This window comes from Callionymus lyra, chromosome 3 (assembly GCF_982586985.1).
Source record: "Callionymus lyra chromosome 3, fCalLyr1.hap1.1, whole genome shotgun sequence".
Classification (NCBI taxonomy): Eukaryota; Metazoa; Chordata; class Actinopteri; order Syngnathiformes; family Callionymidae; genus Callionymus; species Callionymus lyra.
The window spans coordinates 11,459,339-11,480,614 of record NC_141820.1 but is presented as its reverse complement, the minus strand read 5'-3'; the positions used below and the strand labels follow the sequence as shown (position 1 = coordinate 11,480,614).

The 21,276-nt window shown below is 36.7% G+C and overlaps 1 protein-coding gene across 2 annotated transcripts in view; it reads right to left on the bottom strand.

Moving 5' to 3' along the window:
• Nucleotides 1-21,276, bottom strand: part of csmd3b (CUB and Sushi multiple domains 3b) — a 463,847-nt gene that overhangs the window by 12,354 nt on the left and 430,217 nt on the right. For both annotated transcript variants that reach the window (XM_087786440.1, XM_087786441.1), the window contains exons 59-67: nt 19,975-20,157; nt 19,622-19,798; nt 11,977-12,156; nt 10,502-10,675; nt 10,241-10,414; nt 4,053-4,126; nt 3,751-3,862; nt 2,224-2,403; nt 600-659 (exon numbers count right to left, since the gene is read on the bottom strand). In XM_087786440.1, coding sequence (XP_087642566.1) covers nt 600-659; nt 2,224-2,403; nt 3,751-3,862; nt 4,053-4,126; nt 10,241-10,414; nt 10,502-10,675; nt 11,977-12,156; nt 19,622-19,798; nt 19,975-20,157 — 1,314 coding nt within the window. The remainder of the gene's footprint in view (nt 1-599; nt 660-2,223; nt 2,404-3,750; nt 3,863-4,052; nt 4,127-10,240; nt 10,415-10,501; nt 10,676-11,976; nt 12,157-19,621; nt 19,799-19,974; nt 20,158-21,276) is intronic.

Sequence of the window (21,276 nt, the reverse complement as noted above, 5' to 3'; positions counted from 1 at the left end):
GGTGAAACTTTAAAATGGATAAACATTATTTAAATAATAAACAAATGATACTTTCATTTAGAAAACATAGCATCAATGGCATAGTTTTACTTACAAGATAAGAATTTAGTTTAAGTAAAAAAATATATATAAAAGGCTTAATTCCATGAGTTACTTTCTGGATCATGTGCTCGGCATAAAAGTGGAGATTTACAATGACATCGAAACAACAACAAAAAATAATCCAGGAAGCCATTAAGAATTGCATCTTGGGACCAGTAACTGTATGAAAACACTCCTTGTACATTAGAAATGCAGTAATTGGCTAATGAAGCTTCATGAAGCTTCATAATACAGTTCACAGTAGATGTTACTCACTGTTAAAAATCTTTCACAAAATGATGATGATTTTCAGGAAACAAAATAAAGTAATCACTATTTAACCCTTGTGTTATCTCAGGGTCAAGGTCACCCGAAGCCCCAAAAACAAATATGTTTGTGGTATCCCTTGTGTTGCGTCTGGGTCAAGATGAACCACAAACACGTTTTTTTTTGTTCTCTTTGACCCTGAGATAACACAAAAAAAACAACATTTATAAACAAAAAAAAATGGAACTAACCGTTGAGTTTTGGACTGGGAGTTCCGGTTGCTGGTTTCACTGGTTTCTTCTTTTCTCCAGCTTCAAATACAAAGAGATTACAAATGAATACCTCGGTAAATGGTCCATGCTCCGATGTCTCTTTTCCGAGCAACTCGGTTACATTCTTCATTTGTCATTTTCCAGAATGTTGGTCTTCTGAACTCTATTCCTGGTGAACCTTCACTGGAAGACGCACCACTTACTACTTGAAGGATCAGATCTACTTAGAGTGTGTGACAGATGACTGAGCTCCCCTTTTTTTTATCTTCCACCACCATTATGATGTCCTACCATGAGGAAGAACCTCTCGGTTATAGAGTGAGCATCTTTTAAAGCCGAAACAATAAGACTTCCACTGACATATTATCAATAATTCACAGTTTAACTATTTTTTTGTGTGTGTTTTTTCTCTTGTGTGATTGTTTATTCATTCATTCATTTACGGTGGATTCTTGTTTCTACCCTGTCGCAGATGATGTACTGATACTTTCAAATTAAAGTTTACCATGAAAAGCAACATGATCATGCTAACTTTTCATACCAAATTGTCCTACTAACTGTTGATGCTAACTCTTCATGCTAATTGTTCATAGTCACTGTTCATGCTAACTGTTAATGCTAACTGTTAATGCTAACTTTTCAAGCTAACTGTTCATGCTTACTGTTCATTCCAACTATTCATGCTAAATGTTCATGCTAACTTTCCATGCTAACTGTGCAAGCTAACTGTTCATGCTAAATTGTCATGCTAACTTTTAATACTAACTGTTCATGATAACTTTCATGCTAACTTTTCATGCTTACTATTCATGCTAACGGTGCATGATAACTTTTCATGCTAACTTTTCATGATAACTTTTTATGCTTACTGTTCATGCTCACTATTCATGATAACTTTTCATGATAACTTGTAATGCTAACTATTCATGCTAACTGTTCATACTAAATTGTCATGCTAAATTTCCCTGCAAACTGTTAATGCTATCTGTTCATGATATGCCCTAAAACAATTCTCTTTCTGTGAGTCTCAATTTTGTGATGAAGATATGGGAACTTTTTATTTTGAACTTCTAAACGAGACAACTCTTAGAAGTCACTGTGAACATTTGGGCCCCACTTATATTCACCTGATCAAGTGTGGCCCCTCTTCTAAAAAGGTTTGGACACCCCTGGGTATATAGAGTGACAATGCTGATGTGACTTATTCTTTTTTACTACCGTAATGGCCTATACGGCTATAATATTTGATTGCGTACAATGGACTAGTGTTGTTCAGCAGATGAACATTTCTGATCAGCATTTGCAAGATCCCAATAGATTCCGCTTGATTTATAGTAGAACGTAAATCAGATAAACGTGTAAGTGAGATGAGTTATGATTTTTTACGACATTTATTGAACATATTTTCATATTTGGCAGCCGATCCCTCGACTGGCAAACCGCCCGAGCGTCCTATGTGCGGAGCTCGCCGGCAATTCTTCCCCCTATATCATTTCACAAATGTCCTTGAGCAAGACTCATGTTTATAAATCAATCCCGGGTTTCAACCAAGAGAATCGCCGGCTCGAGCTGTAGACGGAAGATTACGACGCGCTGTTCTCACCTCGACATATCGGCATCTTCCCCGTCCAGGTGCCGTCACTCTTGCAGACTCGGTGTTCTGAGCCCCCGGCGAGGAAGTATCCGGGCTGACAGCTGTAGACCAAGGTGTAGCCGAAACCTGGCAGATCCATCCCCATCACGTTCACGTGGAGTGGGCTCTCTGGCTGTTTACAGGCGTGGGCTGGCAGAGACGGAAGGGATCAACTTAAATCCTCTGCACACCAACTTTGCATTTTAATTCTGTCCTGAGATCTAAACCTTTAATCTTTGTCGGAGTGAAACTGCAAAGTATCGTTTCTGACTCGAGCGAATGTCGCAGCAAAATAAATGGCTTTTAATGAACAGTAGTTTTTTTTTATATAGTTTTGACTATAGAATATTGTCTTTTATATCTATATCTATATATATATATACATAGTTTAGTATGGAAATCCATTCCTGCCAAGTAAAAACACTTTTCATAAAGTAATTGCTTAAAAGTTGGGGTAAAATTGACGATATCTTGTTTTAATGCAGAGGATTTCATTTGATTTAATATAAACTTCCATGTTTAGTTAATCACAAAATGTTTACAGATTTACTAATGAGTAAGTATTTTTCCCTAAACCTTAATAGCTATTGAATAAAAGTATTTTCTTTTTTTTTTTACCATTTCTTTTTCTTTCCATCCAACTTTAATTTAATTACTTTACCTCATTTTTTTTCTATACATTACCATGTTGTTTTTTTCCACCTGGCAGGAATAGTATTTCATATTATAATGATAACAGTATAGGAAATAAAAAATAAAAACTTAAAAAATAAAAATGTTTTAATGCTGCTTGGAATTGGTATATATTTGTTTCTTTTATGGAATTGATAAAAAGCATGTTCTAAATAATCAAGAAGGGTAAAAAACAATACTAATCTTTCCTCTATAGTGAAAATAAACGCAAAAAGGAAATGAAAAATAAATAAATAAACTCAATAAATGCAATCTTACCAAGCCAGAAAAAAATCTATATGGATAAAAATAGGTATATCCACATGGTTCTGGAATTAACAACAAGCAATAATAGTGAAATTACCAATTTTCATGCTGACTGTTCATTTTAACTTTGTCATGATAATGTTCATCCCCATATTTCATGCTAACTTTTCATTATAAATGTTCATTTTAACTTTTTCATGCTAACTACATGCTTATTCTTCGTGGTATTCCCTAAAACAATTGTATTTGTGTTATATTCAAATAATGTGACTTTTTATTATCCAGACCCCTTTTTTTAAGCATGATGCGAAAGTAAAGTAAAAAAATATATAAAAATGGGGGGGTGAAAACGTCTATAATAAACAGCTCCTTCAGCCAAAGGACCATAACATCTAATTTAATGTGAACTTACTCACTGCCTGTCATACAGTATATTTGTAAAATACTGAATATTTTATCTATTTTTAGCATCATTGATAAATGTTGTATCATAAATACTCAGTTTGTTCTAAAGTATCAAACAGATATTACCGCTTTCGTTAAAATATTGCTTCTTACGTATGCAGTCCGGCTGTGTTCCGCTCCACGTCAGATCAGGCTGACAGGTTCTGGAGGAAGAGCCTTGGATCAGGTGACCCGGCTGGCACTGGAACGACACCACACTCCCCACCTGACAACAACAACAGCACACGTTCAAATTCACCAAAATAAAAGAATTCCAATCTCACAGATCAGCCACCATCTAATGCTCATAAAAGAATGACAAAAAAAAAGATCAATATCTTGAGGTTTGATGTAATAAAAAGGTGAGGAACAAATGATGATGTTTCATCCTAAAATCATTCAAGTTGTGCTCTTACCTTGAAACCGTACGTTCTGTTCAAAGATCCGTATCGTGGCGTCCCAGGATTGTCGCAGCTGGTTTTGGTCGGCTCTGTTAAAACAACAACAAAAAAAACTAAAAATGAAACTCCTTCCCTTGAAATCCAAATAAAAGATACATTAGTAGTAGCATCCCATTTTTTTCCCCTCATTACCTATCTTTTTTTTATGTCCTGTTGTCATGGTAACAAGAGGTTAAGTACCCCGCGGTGACAGCAGGGGGCAGTGTTGCTACACAAAAGAGCGAGGCAGGGTCCCCCCCCACCACCACCACCACCATGGCAGTGTGAGCGAGTGCGTGTGGTGGGGTCATCAACATGTAGAGCACATCCTGACGCAGAGCTCAATTCAATACAGCTTCCAAAATGACAGATTCACTCTCCTCTCTCTTCCCTCTCTCTCTCTCCTCCGGCTTCTTCCCCTTTTTTTTCCTGCCTTTTCATGTCACTATATCTCCCACTTCCTTTTCGTCCCCTCTCTATCTTACTTAAAGTGAGGATTCACTCTTTCACTCGGCGATGAATTAAACTCACTTTTTCTAAAATGAAACTGCCCCAAAAAAATGCAGCTTTTATATGTTTAATCCTGAAAAAAACAAGATTAAAATCACTTTCAAGAGCCTGAACATGACTATAACTAATAGAGAGATAGATCGAAAGAATCTGTCTCTATTTGGAGGGAAATTATTGTGTGGATGTGTGTTTGTGTGTGTGTTTGTTTGCATTTGGATGGTTGTTTGTGTATGTTTGTGGTTGTTTTTGTTTGCGTTTGGATGGTTGTTTGTTTGTGGGTTCGTGTAGGGGTGTTTTGGTTTGTGTTTGGATGGTTGTTTGTCTGTGTGTTTTTGTTTGCATTTGGAGGGTTGTTAGTGTGTGTGTTTGTGTTTGGGTGGTTGTTAGTTTGTGCGTGTACAAGTTTTTCTCTGCAATTTGATGGTTGTTTGTGTGTGGGTTCGTGTAGGTGTATTCTTTTTCGTCTTTGGATGGTTGTTTTGTATGTGTGTTTTTGTGTATGTGCATTTTTGTTTGCATTTGGATGGTTGTTTGGGTGTGTTTTTTTGTTAGCGTTTGGATGGTTATTTGTGTGTATGTGTTTTTTATATTTGTTTGCGTTTGGATGGCTGTTTGTGTTTTTTGTTTGCATTTGGATTGTTGTTCTTGTGTTTGTGTACGTTTTTTTTGTGCTTGTGTGTGTTTGTCTTTTTTTGTTTGCATTTGGATGGTTGTTTGTATGTGTGTTTGTTTATGTGTGTTTTTGTTTGTGTTTGGATGGTTGTTTGTGGGTGTGTTTTGTTTGTGTTTTGATTGTTGTGTTTGTGTGTTTTTGTTTGGATGTTTTTTGTGCATGTTTCTGTATGTGTGTTTTTGTTTGTGTTTGGATGGTTGTGTGTGTGCTTTTGTTTGCGTTTGGTTGTTTGTATGTATCTTTGCATGTTTGTTTATGTGTTTTCATTTACGTTTGGTTAACGTGTGTGTTTGTGAACTGTTTGTGTGTTTTTGTTTGCATTGGTATGGTTGTTTGTGAGTGTGTTTGTGTTTTTTTTGGGGGGGGTATTGTTTGTGTTTGGATAGTTGTTTGTGTGTTTGTGTTTGTGATGTGTGTACCAGTTCTTCGGGCATGCATGTGTTTAAATATTAAATATTAGCTAAAATGCGGGTACGAAGCCAATATTCTTTTTTTTTTCTACATCACAGAAGCTGTAATTTATTCCGATGGATGTCTAAGCACCTGCTTTGAATCAGACGAGTGAAGTGGAAGCTCCGCACATCACAAGAGCGTTGCTCAATTGACCCGATGGGGCCGTTTGGTAATGTGTTCTGAACACCTACTAATAGTCACCTTAATCCCTGGACGCCGCCATCTTGTTTGAAGTCGAGAAGAGGCTTTACCTAAATACTGTAATTAACTTAGCGCCGCACTCGCTTCAGGCGTCGCCCGCGAGTAAATGCCAACGTACTCCTAATAAAACGAGGGGTCGTAGAAGTGGGTTCCGGCCGTGGATTGATGGGGGGATAGCGCAGAGAATCGGGCGGTCATTACCGAGGCCATCATCCGAAAGAGGATTCTATTCCTCACGGGCCAAGAGGGAGCCGTTAACTCCGGGTTTCCTCCCGGAGAACGACATGTGTTTCCCAGGTACTGCTCGGTGAGGAACACGTTCTTCCTCCAAACCCAACATGAAAAGACAAGATAGTACTTCATGTACTGAGGAATATCGTCACTAGTGTTTAGAGTAGGGAACCTATTCATCTTCTACTCAGACATCTTGCTACGAGACAGAAACCTGGTCGTGGTGTGTCTCAAATTGCGCATTCACACTGAGCAGTGTGGGAAAAAATAGGACACTGCACTAGTGCACTCAAAAAGCCGGAAAATTGAGTGTGGATCGATGGACACTTTCCACCCTTAACGGCCGCCATCTTAGTGACGTAGATGACGGTACGTCTAGAGGAACGTCGCTTAACGGCGTAAGAGAAAACTCTAATTTTTTTTACAACCAAACAACTCAACAACAATAATGAAACTCAACTTAATAACATGTTTCGATCGACGAAACGTCAAGTGTCGGCGATGGTGTTCATACTGCTGGTTGCAATCAGTGTTAAAAAGTAGTAGAAGAAAAAGCTGTCGACTCAGTTCTAGTAAGTGCATAAATTGTGCTCAAATTTCAACAGGGTAATACTGTCTCAAATCAAACCCTGTTGCTACACACCATAAATTACCCGACAGCTTCTTCTTCTACTACTTTTTAACACTAATCACAACCAGTCGTTGGAACACTATCATCGACACTTGACAGCGCAATTGAGTGCTCATTGCACACTATATTTTTGCACACTGCTAATTGGGACGTTAGTGTAAGTGCAGAAGTGCACGATATGGGACAAAGCAAAGGTTTCATTGAATTAGTAGATCAGAGTTAAAGATCATAAAGCAGAGAGTGACATCTAGTCGTCTTTTCAAAATGAAGACACGTGCTGCGTCTCAAATCACATACTTCTCTTGTGCACTGGCAGTTAGTATGCATCAGGATAGTGTACTTACTAACTTGTATGCAAATTCTCGACAGACAGTACTGCTGCTACGTACTAATAGGAAACGACGCGACAGCTTCTTCTTCTACTACTATTTAACGATGATTTCAACCAGCTGTAGGAACACTATCGACACCTGATGGCAGCACGTTTTGTTTGGATCAAGAAATATGAGAAATATTAGCGTGATATTTACACCGGAATCAGCACCGAAGGCGTGTTATCCTCCTACTGCTGGCTGAAAATTGTAACTTGTAAGTATATGTATGTATATATATATATATATACTTCCGTTTACAACCTCAAGTTCACGTAGATGGCGGCTGTTTAGTGTAGAAAGTGTCCATAGATCCTTACTCAGTTTTGTGGGCATTTTAGTACGCCAATTTAGTGTGCATGGCGCACTACATACTAAGAATTGAGACGCACTTATGCACTACAAAAAACCAAGTTCAAATACGCAAGTATGTGATTTGAGACAAAGTTGAGGTCAGAAACAAAATAAAAGCTGCTTAAAAATAATATAAAAGTTTGCGATCCTTTTTCCAGTAAACAGCTGTCGTTTGTGTGTTTATAAATGTTGTGTTGTTTCAAGCTACTTGTGTTTTAAAAGCAAGTCTAAAGATGTTGTTTATTCAAGATAATCTGCTGTCATCCAACTCATTATTTCTCTCCTAAATAACGCAATAGCGTTTCATTTGCGACGATCGTAAATGTTCCAAAGCATGATACCTTTAAGATGATGTCTGAGGGGGGGGAATAAAAGTGGAGCCGCTGGTTTGGAAAACGATCATTTCACCGACATTACTCCTCGACGTTCCCCGCGTTCATTTAGGAAGAAGACGTCTCCGAGGAGCCTCCAGTCACTATTGATCATGATTTCATGAGTCTAAGTAACTTTTAGTTTGACAGAAAAAAGTAGCGGCTCGGCACGGCTGCGAAAAAAAAAAACCCCCTAGAGTGGGCTGAAGTAAGGCTGTAAACATCGGACCATTAATTGCCATGATCATTAGACTGTGGAATATTAGACTCCGGTCTGGGCTCCCCAGTGAGCAACAAGCCGGCGATAATAAACTGGCAGGCGAAAATAATATGTTTGAGTCACTCGGTGACGAAGCGACACAGATTATAGAAGGCGACAAAAGAAAATAAAACAGATTTGTGGTGGAAATAAATCGAACAAAAAAAAGCCTTTAGTTATCTGCTGATTAAAACTTGAATTAAATCAACAGTTTTTTTTTCCCTCAAGCACCTTCTTTTCAGTTCCAAGGGGTCAAGAGGACCAACCTTTCATTTTTACTTTTAAGGAGCTTAAAAAACTTTGGTTCTCGGACCCCAAGGCAGCGGCTCTCATGCTCACGAGGGGGGGGGGACGGCCGAGCCATGATTCAGGAACTATTAAAAAGTAATCAGCGAAATCTAAAATCAATTCTTCGCCGGGGGTCAAAGGCCGTCGAGCGGCGGTTGAAGAAGTTTGGAGTGTGGTACACTGCGGCGTAACTCATACATTTGTAAAGAGGTGCAGCGCCAGAGTTTTTTGATGTTTAAAAATGAGCCGAGAGAGCTTTTTTTTTTTTGGTTTTTTTACTGACCCAAACTTTCTGTAGCACAGACAGTCCGCGGGGGAAAAGTCGAGCAGATTGTTTGCTGGAAACATGAGTTGAACGTTGTTTTGTCGAGCGCGTACGTCGTAAATACAGGCCCGGTTCGGGTTCCAATGCATCATCACAGGGCTGTGGTGAACTTTGCTGCTTTGGTGCAATGGGACCTGCTTTAATGGAAAGTTGTACTTTTTCCAGGTTGAAAACTAATTCCTCTCTCGAAATTGGCCGTTGTTTTATACATTTGGGCTTTTTCATCAACTCTGTTTTCGGGGTTTTTTGGACGGTATATAAGCAGTTTTTTCCCACTGAACCTTTTTCAACTGCAACATACATTTTAGAATGTGATGAGCTAAAGTGTCGCACAGAGAAATGGAATAATTGTTTTGTTGCATATCCCATTTCTTGTTGACATAGCAGTTTCTGTGAATATTATTATTAATATTATAATTATTTTCTCAGTTAAATTGGGTTATCATGTATATATTTGTTTATCATTCAGGTCAGCATCTCCTGTTAGTGTGTTGGAAATTGTATATTTATATAAAATTGGTTGAAACTGTTTTCACAATAAGACCTACGGAGCATAAAGTGAAGATTTATCTCTAGAAGTTGACATTTAAAGTTCAACTATTGATGGTGTTGATTTAAGTGTTTCTCAAGTTGATCTTGGATCTATATTGTATCATCAGTATGTGTCTGTTTGTACAAAACTTTTCATTGAAATAATCACCTTGGAATATGATCTTAAACCCAGCCCACTGGAGATTAAATATTGTTTTCCATGACCACGCCCACTCTGCAGTGATTGGTCAATAATCAGGGTTTTTCATCAATTCTGGAAGTCTCCACTTCCTAGGGGCTTGTTGTATAAACAAAGCGGGGCGTGATTACAGCTAGCTGGCAGAGGAGTGAAGACCATTATTATGTCACTCCGCTCTCGTAACCTCTCGTTCACCCAGATTTCGGGGGAGAACTTTATAAAGTAACTTCAAAGTAAGAGTTTTCCTTGAAGCAAAGGTCTGATGAAGCTTCAACTGTTTTTGTTTGAGTAGATTGAATACAAGCAATCGGTGATGCTTTTTAATCTTAATTCTTAGGACTTCAATACAAATGTTGGAATATTTTATGTTACTGTGGAAAAGTAACACAAAGAACATCTTGATTAATTTCATTAGATGCCATTTCTTGTCGACCCAAGCAGTATTTTTTTTTAATTATTATTATTATTTTCCTTGTTATTTTTGTTTTCATATATATTTGCTCATCATTTAGCTCAACATTGTCTGTTAGTGTTCATGAAGCTTCACAATTCCTTTAATACAGTGTGGATATTTTTTACTATAAACATAAGTCACATTCAATTTTACCTGAATAACTTTTCCACTTTATACAGATTAAGATACTGCAGCTGTATGAGTTTAGTTTCTTCAAACTGTTGTAAAAATGTTCTGATAAAGTTGGATTGATTGTTCACCACCGCAGTACGTGAGCTGAAAATTGTGTATCCGAAAATCAGAAATAAATCACCTATACAACGTGGCTGAGTCCCACTCCAGGTCCCGTCGCTTTCGCATCGTCTGGTCGCCGTGCCGACCAGCAGGAGGGGCGGCGCACAAGTGAAGATCACTTCCGATTGGTAGATGAAACTTCGTCCCTCCCTGAAGCCGGCGGCAGGTGTGCCGGGGTCCCCGCAGAACTTGGCTGGGGGACACAACATGAAATCATCTTATTTTATGAGCACATGTTGTTTTGCGTGTGCATTTACAAATGTGTCTTTTTTATGCTTACGTAAGCATTGCGGCAGCATGCCGCTCCAGGTGCCGTTGGAAACGCAGGTCAGCACGGCCGGGAACGAGAGCTCGTATCCGGGCGAGCAGCTGTAGCTCACACTGCTGCCCCATTCGAAGTCGGTCCCCTGCAGTACCCCGTTGCCAATGGCAGGGGGCGCTAGGCAAGTCACAGCTGGTGAAGTAGAAGAGAATAAAAAATCAGTTACCGAGTGTTTTTTTTTTTAAAGCCCTGTTTTAACTTCTCAACCAGAGCTTACTATATTTTTGACTGGAGCCACATCTGACCTTTGAATTTCCCACTAACTAGACCTGGGCAAAGTGTGGCAGGGGGGCCACATGTGTCCGTTAGGATGTATTTATGAAGCCATCAAGTGGTCAAAAATTGAGGATTTAACTAAACAAGTTCCTCAAAGCTAACTAACTATTTTATTTATTTATTTTTATTAGTAATTTAAACATTCATCAACACCATACAAGGTTTTTCCTTACTTTTTTAGTTTATTATACCATTATTTATACCAAATTATTTTTCTCATAATAATTTTGGAAATTGACTAAATGTTTTGAAAAATAAAAACGTTCCTTTTACCATATTTTATATTTTAAAAATGTTGAATTGCTGGGATCTGTTTTTCCTTTCTCCACTATAGTCTTACTTCAACTTTGAAGTGTCTTGAGATAACTTTGTTATGATAAGACACTTTAAATACAATTGAATTTAATTGAATTGAATTGAAATGTATCTTATTTAACTTATTAGCTTTATTCCCCTTTTTTCTTTTTGGGTTGATGGCCCCTTACAACAGTCACAGTGTATATTGTGGCCCCTAAGGAAATTTAATTGCCTGTCCAGGATCTATAGACCCAATAAACAGAAATCCCCAAAATAAATGAATATTTTAAAAATATAAATATGTTAAATATATATATATAAAACAATAATAAAACATGTATTTAAGGCCCTGTATGTAGTTTTTGAAAGCTGTTTCTGTCTCCCCCTAGTGTCAGAATGGTGCACCTCCACTGTTGCCATTTTGCTGTACATTTGGCTACAAGATGAGATAACATCTTTTGTTGTGTCAGTTTTCGGTTTTATAATCCTGGTAACTTCAAAAAGCATCTCAGTACGTACAAATTAAACCACTATGACCCACTACATAAACAGTAGCTGTTCAAAATTAATATATATTATATGTATTTGTTAATAAACACAGTCAATTGAAAACTCAATCAATATACGGTATAATTATTATTGTGTTTGTATTTTGTCTATTTTCCTTTTTACTTGACTAGAATGTTAAAAATAAGAAGAAATATATAAAAATAGAACATTGTAAACATGTGCCTGGTCTTGACCAAAGCTTTCAAATCAAGACACAGCGGAATGAAATACACTTCTATACACTATACATCTTTCAATATTCCTCGGCTGTAGCTTTCATTGTACGGGTTGGATTGAATAAAAATGTCCACCTGTGCAGAGAGGCATGATCCCACTCCAGGTGCCGTTCTGAGTGCACATCCTCACCGCGGAGCCGTCCTCTTCCATTCTGTACCCGGGCTGGCACTGAAAGGAAATATTCTGACCGATGTTGAAGTCTTCGCCGTAACGAATCCCATTCGCCGGCACGCCGGGGTCTCCACAGTTGATCACTGGAGGGAGAAGCAGTAGAAATATTTTTCAAATTGTGTCGATAGAATGAATGATGTCAGTCAAAGGAGCCACAAAGACTCATTTTTCAATGAATTTGGCTCAGTTTTTTCTTTTTATTTAATTTGATTGGGGTTTTTTGTCCATTTCTCCAATTTCTTCGGCTATTTTTTCCCCTTAGATTTGCGTCTATGGACGAGAAATGTTATCTGGTAAATTCCAGAAAATATTTTTTGTCTATTTTTTTCCCTGATATTTTTTTCTCTTCAGGTAGGTTTTATTTTCTTTGTTTTTATTCCAAGATTTAAGTCCATTTCACTACCACATATTCAGATCAACATGAGTTTTGCATCAAATACTAGCGGTATAACAGTTTTCTTTAGTGTACTTGGAGTGATGTGTACTTCTACATGGACAAAATAATGCTTTTCTAAAACATTGATCTGAGTTGTGTTTTTTTTCTGTCCCTGAAAACAGATTTGAAAAGATTATTATTATTTTAATGTCAAACTTTGAGGCAGTATTAAAGTTACGACAGCTTTGATTGCAATACAAACATAGTATCCTTTAAGGAAAGTTTTAATTAAAAAGAAAAGTATTGTTGCTGTCCTCAGTTTTTGCTGAGCAGGTAGTCATGTGGGTTGTACTAGCTTCTCACAAACTTTGCTTTTCAAAAATAATTTGTATTTCTTATTCTCACATCTGTTTTGTGCAGGGCTCTCTCATGTTCTACACCAGTGGAAGTGTACTACTACTCAGCACGAGTAAAGGGCTCTTACCATCTTGTGTGTTGGTTTGTTGTGTCCTTCATTTTTTAATTGTTTTTGCAGCTTTGCTGTATATTTCTGTCTAAAGCATTCATTCTCACCTGCACAAGTAATTTTGTGAAGTTCATTTGGGGTCAAATACATTCCCAAGACCAAGTAAATAATTTCTACATGCTGTGTTATTCTTCCGCGGGTGAGAAAAACCACTGGCATCGCAGAGAGGACCAGAGTCCAGAGGAAGATGAAGAGGAAGAGAGTAGAAGTAGACGACAACTGACTTTCAGGAGGCTGCTGTTCCTGTTTTATTAGATACTTTTTACATACATAATAAGCTTTTATCTTTAATAAAATCTACAGCTATTCAATCACCTTGTTCTGTCCCTGTCCACTAAGTACAGGGTAACTGTAAAGTTTATTGATACGTCAAGTGATTGATAATACCTTTTATATTTTATATTTCACTGTCGAGATGTGAAAGCTGAGAATCTGTTAATCTACAAGACATTGTCCACTTTAATATCAAACATACTTTAGAAGTATATTTCTTAAGTCTCTATGCTCATGCTTGAGAGAATGCAATGCTAAGTTTACAAAAATAAGTATCAGTATTATCTATTTTATTCTCGTTTGCAATCATATGTCTATTGTGTTTGTTGCTTAAAAACATAACATTTTTCAATTGAGTTGTAGAGCTATTACGGCGCTGTTACAAACTGTATTTTTAATCCAAATGCATGATAATTCTATTACTCTTTCCCTCTGCAACATCCATATCTTTTTGTCTTAGAATTCAATTTCTTAGATCCACCATACACGAAGAGTACAGAAGTAGCTTGCAGGTGTATACAACCAAATTTACCTCCTACAAATAAAGACTTGTTGTTTAATTGATACACTGTGTTCTGTTGGTTCAATTCACAATACCAGCTTGTAGTTCTGTGGTTAAGCAGCATTATTAATTTTTTTTGATGGATTTTCTTCTTTTTTTTTTGCTCTCTCGCATTAGTATTGGGGTCTCCAGAGGACGTCAACCATAAAATTAAGTTGGTGTGGCCTTATTGAAACTACATGGAAAATCTTAGTTCAGTTTTTTAACAACTTTAGTATAGATAGATTGATAGATAGATAGAAAATTCCTCCCAGAATAAGATGATTTGAGGACACAACCAGAAAATATTGGGATGTTCAACAATTTCACCACATGTTTTGGGTGTAATAAAAAACAAATTTCTATTCTTTCACCCAAATATGTTCTTGTTAGTACATAGTTTTCGACTCTAAATTATGTTTATACCCCTTGTTTTGTTTTTATTTTAAGTGTATTTTTCATTTCCTGCTCCCTCAAAGTTAATATTGTCTGTATTTTAAGTTCTTTCCTGCCCTAATGACAACCACCAATTGTTCCATTTACTTTTAAATAAACATGTGCTTTTACTTCTCAACTATAGTCTTCTTGTATCTGTAAATATCTAAAATAATAATCCTTGATTAAGAAGAAGTTCCTTTCAAAGCAAAACATGTTAAAATATAAGAAATAAGAGCCAGAAAAGCAACTAAAAGTCAACAATTATCTCAGCCTGTTTTTAAAGTGATTAAGAATGAATACATCATCATTTAAAAGTGGATCCATAATGGCATCATTGTGTTTATAGTCATGTATTGACGTCACCTCTCATGAATGACACAAGAGTTACGTCTGAAAAAAGGCTGTCGTCGAACAAGCGCATTAAGATTCCCGAGGCGGTGCTCGTGAATCACTGGACTTTATTGCCACGTCGGCAGTTTTAAACGCCTCTAAATGGGACCGAGACATCGTCGTGAGTATTAACGACTTATGACGGAACTCACCGGAAAAACCTACTTCTTGGAAATTGGCTGTTAAAAGATGCATTAGAGATGAAAATTTAAAATCAAATATATCCCTTTTTCAATGAAATTTATACCATATTTAAAACATACTGAATAATCTTTTGTTTCTCAAACCCTTACCTCCTTTTTGGCGATTTGGTTTTCTAACTTTTTCTTTTCTTCACACTGTTACTAAAGCAAACCTACAGGCCAGGATTACTTGCAGAGCACAAGGTATTCCAGTAAGACTGTAAATAACAGAGGAATTACTGTTATTTACCAATATTTTAGTATAATTTATTTTCCTAAATAAAAATAAAATGGGTATTTTTATAAATATTAAATGACAAAGGGATTAATAAAGTTTCAATGATCTCCTTGGAGGAGGTATGCTTAGATTCAGTGATTTTAATGTTTTGTCTTCTTGTTTAGTTTTTATTGCTTTTGTATGTAAAAGTGAGCATCCAGACAAAATTTAGGTCCAAACCTTCAACAACTATTTGGTTTATTTATAAATTTCTCTAAAACAAAACAAAAAAAACTTTAAAAAAAAACTAAAACATTTTACTGCACATTGTTTTCAGTCGACAAAATGTATTCCAATGATGGGTTGATGAAGCTTCATGAAACAGTGTCATATTGTTAAGAGCTCAGTAGGTGGCGCCCCTTTGTTTAAATTGACGTTAGGTCTGAATAGAATATCTTTTTAAAGTAAATAGTTTATCGAGCAAAGAGGGCCATCTAGTGGGGCAAAAAAATACGAACAATGCTTCATGAAGCTTTAGCAAACCATCATCACTTTTTGAAACTTGTCTTTTGTTATATCTTTTTTTTTTTTTTAACATTTTTAGAGTTGTGAAGATAAAAATCGACTCCAGGATAATTAGGTATTTACTCTAACTTCTGACTTAGCCTGAAACACTATTTTTTGAACAATGAATCACTTGTCTTTTTTTGTTTTTATTGTTTTTGTAAGTAAACCGGAGTGTCCAGACACAATTTCGTTCCCTACCTTCAACAAATGTTTTCTTTATTTATATATTTTCCACAAGAATTAAAAAAATATATATATTAAAAAATGTTTTTCCTTCACCTTGTTCTCGGCCGACAACTTTTATTCAAATAAAGGGCTTGTGAAGCTTCATGAAACAGTGTCATATTTTTGGGCGTTCAGCAGGTGGAAGTAGTAGTTCTAGAATTACGAGAGGTCGCTTCAGAATAGAGAAATAAATTATAGAATCGAGAGAGCGCCATCTAGTGTGCTCTGAAAATGGAACACTGCTTCATGAAGCTTCACTAACATATCACTACTCTATGAAATTTGGCTTTGGTTAAATATATTTACCTGAGACGTGAAGATCTATCTCAGGTATAACCGAGCACTTATTTGAGATGTAGTTTTATTCATAATTAAGCCTATTTATGTGTATTCAAGTTTTTCCGACTGAAACACTGTTGTGTCTTCACAATGAATCGCTCGTCTCACACCCTTCTTAGTATTCCAGGTAATCCGAGGAAACGTGTGTTGTTTTTCATCCATAAGCATGCTTTTGAAGCCTCTAGCAGGTAATCATTTTTCATCACAGTGGCATTTTATAGGGGACCCCAATTTTGTAATGCTCCGTATTTTCTCTTGCAAATAGAGTTCAGCTTAGTTGAAATCCAAAAAAAAACAAAAAACGATGCCAGTAAACAGCAATCAAGGTCACTCACATCTTTTCTCTGAAGAAGGCAGAACGAAAATTGGCTCGTAATTACATTTCGGCTCTAAAAGCCAACTAATATTTTTTTCTGAAAGGTAAACTCATAATGAAGTTTGTTGGAGAACACAAGCCTTATCGCAATTTGAAATGTCAATTTCATTAGTGAAGTATTCTTCAATGGACACGGGTCTGTCGAGAACTGTGTCTTAGAACGGCATTTACACGAGAAAAATAACTTTACTGTTGGAGTCTGTTATGTGTGTTTATAACTTCTTGGCTACAAAAGTTTTCACTCAAGATAAGAAGTGATGTTTTGAAGAAGCTTCATGATGCACTGTCATGTTGTTTAGAGGTCAGTAGGTGGCGCCATCAGTTTTAAAAATGGTGTGATGTTTCTTTAGAACCGTTGTTAAAAAACAAAGGAAAATAGTGCAGAGTCCGCCATCTAGTGGTCTCTGAAGATAATGACACTGCTTCATGAAGCTTCACTAAAGATAAGATCTTCAATTATTGCCTTTTCAAAGTTTAATAATACAACTTGAAATCTGTTAATGTCATTAATGAATCAGGTAAATGAAGTAGTGATGTGCTGGGGACCTTAATGAAACAGTGTGCTATATTTTAAAGCTCAGTAGGTGGCGCCCTCATTATAAAAATGGTGTGACTCTTTAATAGACCAGTTATTTCAGCTTTTCAACAGCAGTTTATCCAATACGCAATACTCTCAATAAAGTTCCATCCATCCATCCATCCATCCATCCATCCATCCATCCATCCATCCATCCATCCATCCATCCATCCATCCATCCATCCATCCATCCATCCATCCATCCATCCATCCATCCATCCATCCATCCATCCATCCATCCATCCATCCATCCATCCATCCATCCATCCATCCATCCATCCATCCATCCATCCATCCATCCATCCATCCATCCATCCATCCATCCATCCATCCATCCATCCATCCATCCATCCATCCATCCATCCATCCATCCATCCATCCATCCATCCATCCATCCATCCATCCATCCATCCATCCATCCATCCATCCATCCATCCATCCATCCATCCATCCATCCATCCATCCATCCATCCATCCATCCATCCATCCATCCATCCATCCATCCATCCATCCATCCATCCATCCATCCATCCATCCATCCATCCATCCATCCATCCATCCATCCATCCATCCATCCATCCATCCATCCATCCATCCATCCATCCATCCATCCATCCATCCATCCATCCATCCATCCATCCATCCATCCATCCATCCATCCATCCATCCATCCATCCATCCATCCATCCATCCATCCATCCATCCATCCATCCATCCATCCATCCATCCATCCATCCATCCATCCATCCATCCATCCATCCATCCATCCATCCATCCATCCATCCATCCATCCATCCATCCATCCATCCATCCATCCATCCATCCATCCATCCATCCATCCATCCACAGTTTATATGAACCAATGTGTTGGATGTGTGGATGACATATTAAACAACTGTTCTTTCTTAAGTTATTTTAGTAGCAAGAAAACACTGTTTCATGAAGTTTCATGAAAGTTTGAAGGTTAAGCTACATTTATTCTCACAAAGTATTTAACATTTGTTACTGCAAATACATGATAGTAGTACGAGAAATTTACTTAAACCCCATTGGTTCAAAACCCCAGACTCGCCCTACATCAAACAGCTTTTCAACAGCAGTTTATCCTATACGCAATACTCTCTCAATAAAATTTTATCCATCCATCCATCCATCCATCCATCCATCCATCCATCCATCCACAGTATACAAAAGTATGTAAAAATCTGAATTTTGATTTTGTGAAGTATTTTATGCAACTCTTTTATAGTGGATCAGTCAATAACTCATGGAAACATGTCTGTTTAAAAATGAATAATAGCACTTAGAATAAAGTGAATCTTGATTCATGCGTGAAAAGGTTAAACCACAATGTTTTCAGAATTATTTTGCTCTCTTAAATGTTAAAAGTTGAGGTAATTGGAGGCACTTTGCGTTAATGCCATATCATTTTGGCAGCTGCCAGTAATTTGTGACTGGAACAGAACTTGAAAACAGAAAGAATTTATTACATCATCGTTTATTCCTTTATATATTTTCCTGATGGGCTGATGAAGCTCCATAAAACAGTGAAACGACTTCATGAAACTTCATTAGCTCATTACAACCACAAGGTGGCGCTCCCCATATTGTTCAAACATTATATTGTCATCTAGCGGACTCTGAAATATTACTGGCTGTTTCATGAAGCTTCATTATTCCTTGTGTTATCTCAGGGTCAAAGACAGCACAAGGGATACCACAAACACATTTGTATTCAGGCCTTTGGGTCACATTGACCTTGAAATAACACAAGGGTTAAATCCTTCATGAACTAAGATTAAAATGTTGAACCCTATTTGCATGTGAATTGTAAATAAAAAATATATACATATATTTATTTATATTTTTTGTTTATTTATATTAAATTGTAAATATTATATAATATTTGAATGCTACTTATACTTTTACTACTAATTGTACTTATACTTTTACAACTAATTCTATTCATACGTTTACTACTAATTCTACTACTGATTCTACTACTGCTTTTACTTATTATACTTATACTACTTGTACTTTTACAACTTATACTTATATTTTTACTACTAATTCTATTTATACTTTGACTACTAATTATTCTACGATTTCTACTACTGGTTTTACAACTTATACATATACTACTACTTATACTTGTACTGCTAATTAAACTTAAACTACTAATTCTACTTGTACTTTTTCAACTAATAGAATAGAAATAGAATAGAATAGAAAATGTTTATTCATCCCCAGAGGGGAAACACACTTTTACAACAGCACAGTTGAAAAATTATACTACTACTTTTACTACTACTACTCCTACTTCTACTTTTACTACTAATTCTTCTAGTAAAATTAAAAGTAGAATTTCTACTTCCAATTTTATATTATATTGTAAATATTATATAATATTATTTTAATATACACACTAAAAACCAAACTATAATAGATAGAACTATGAGAAAAATAAAATATGTTCTGAAAGCAAAAAAACAAAAAAACTATGGAATTAAGATAGTCTTACTTGTACAGTTGGGCTGCGCTCCTGACCAAGTCCCGTTGGCCTGACACAGCCTGGTGGTGGCGCCACTGAGCAAATAACCCTCCATGCAGGAGTAGATAACCGAGTGGGAAAACGTGGTTCCATCCAAACGATACACTCTGCCGTTGCTGGGAGTGCCAGGGTTGCCGCACTGGACAGCTGGAGGAAAGATGAGAGAATCAAGAGCCGGGAACGACTGGTGCATCTCAATGAAGCTCCCGCTCGTGGCCAAACATCCTCTTTTAATGTCTCTGCTGTGTTTTCAGCCGATCGATAAAACACCGTCGAGGCGCTCGCGTCGGACAAACTTAGATCATGTTCGGGTCTTTGCTTACGTTTACAGAAGGGCTGCGAGCCAGACCACGTCCCGTTGGGGAAGCACATCCTGTCGGACGAGCCGATCAGCTCGTAGCCTTCGTCGCAACTGAAGAAGACTTTGGAGCGGATCTTGAAATCGGTCTGTTCTCTGGATCCGTGGGATGGAATGCCGGGATCGCCGCAGGATCCAGTTGTGTCTCCTGGAAGGAGATAATGATAGAAAATCATTAAATTCTCAGAGAAACATTAACAGTACCGTGTTTTTCTAACTATAAGGCGCACTTACATTTGTTTAATTTTCACAATTGAGCATGTGTTATGTGTCATTGTAATTCCGGTTGCCTTTATTGACCTAAAACTGATATTTTCCTGGCTCAAAAATCCATAAAATGTTTCAGTACGACTTTGGTGAGCTAAGAAACCACACACGTTGGTGGGTTGTCGGAGGATTACAATGTTAGGAGTTGTTGTTAATGAGATGAATAAAGGTTTAGACTTACGTTGTTTAACTTAATTGTCTTTTAATCCAGTATTCCTTTTTCATCCAAAAAATATGGTACCATGAACATGTTTTGTTAACAGTTAAAATGCCAAAAAGTTCCTGAGCTACTTTAGTGTAAAATTAGGACCTTCGATGAGAAGTTTCTGTATTACACTCTCCTTGCAAGTAAAATGAGCACAAGTGAAAGACCTACTGCAAAACTTGTACTACTGCTACTTATACTACTTATACTTATACTTTAAATACTGATTCTACTACTGCTTTAACTACTTATACTACTACTTATACATTTACTACTAATTATACTTATACTTTTACTACCAATAATACTACCACTTATACTACTTATACTACTTAATCTACTACTAAATCTCCTACTATTTTTACTACTTATACTTTTACTACTAATTCTAGTAATAATTCTACTTATACCTGTACTACTGAATCTACTACTGCTTCTACTTATTACACTTCTACTACTAATTCTTCTACTTAATCTTCTACTGCTTTTACTATTTATACTTTTACTACCATTTCTACCACTACTTAAACTACTTATGCTTGTACTACTAATTCTAATACTTCTTCTACTTTAACTACTTCTACTTCTTCTACTACTATTACTACTTCTTCTACTTCTACTACTACTACTACTTCTATTTCTACCTCTATTTCTTCCTTTTCTCAACTTTTTCTCAACTTTTTCTCAACTTTTTCTCAACTTTTTCTCAACTTTTTTCAGTTCGTTTCAACTTTTTCAAATCAGTCTTTCCTTAATGTGATCATATTAACCTTTTCCACTCATTTTTACTTTTTA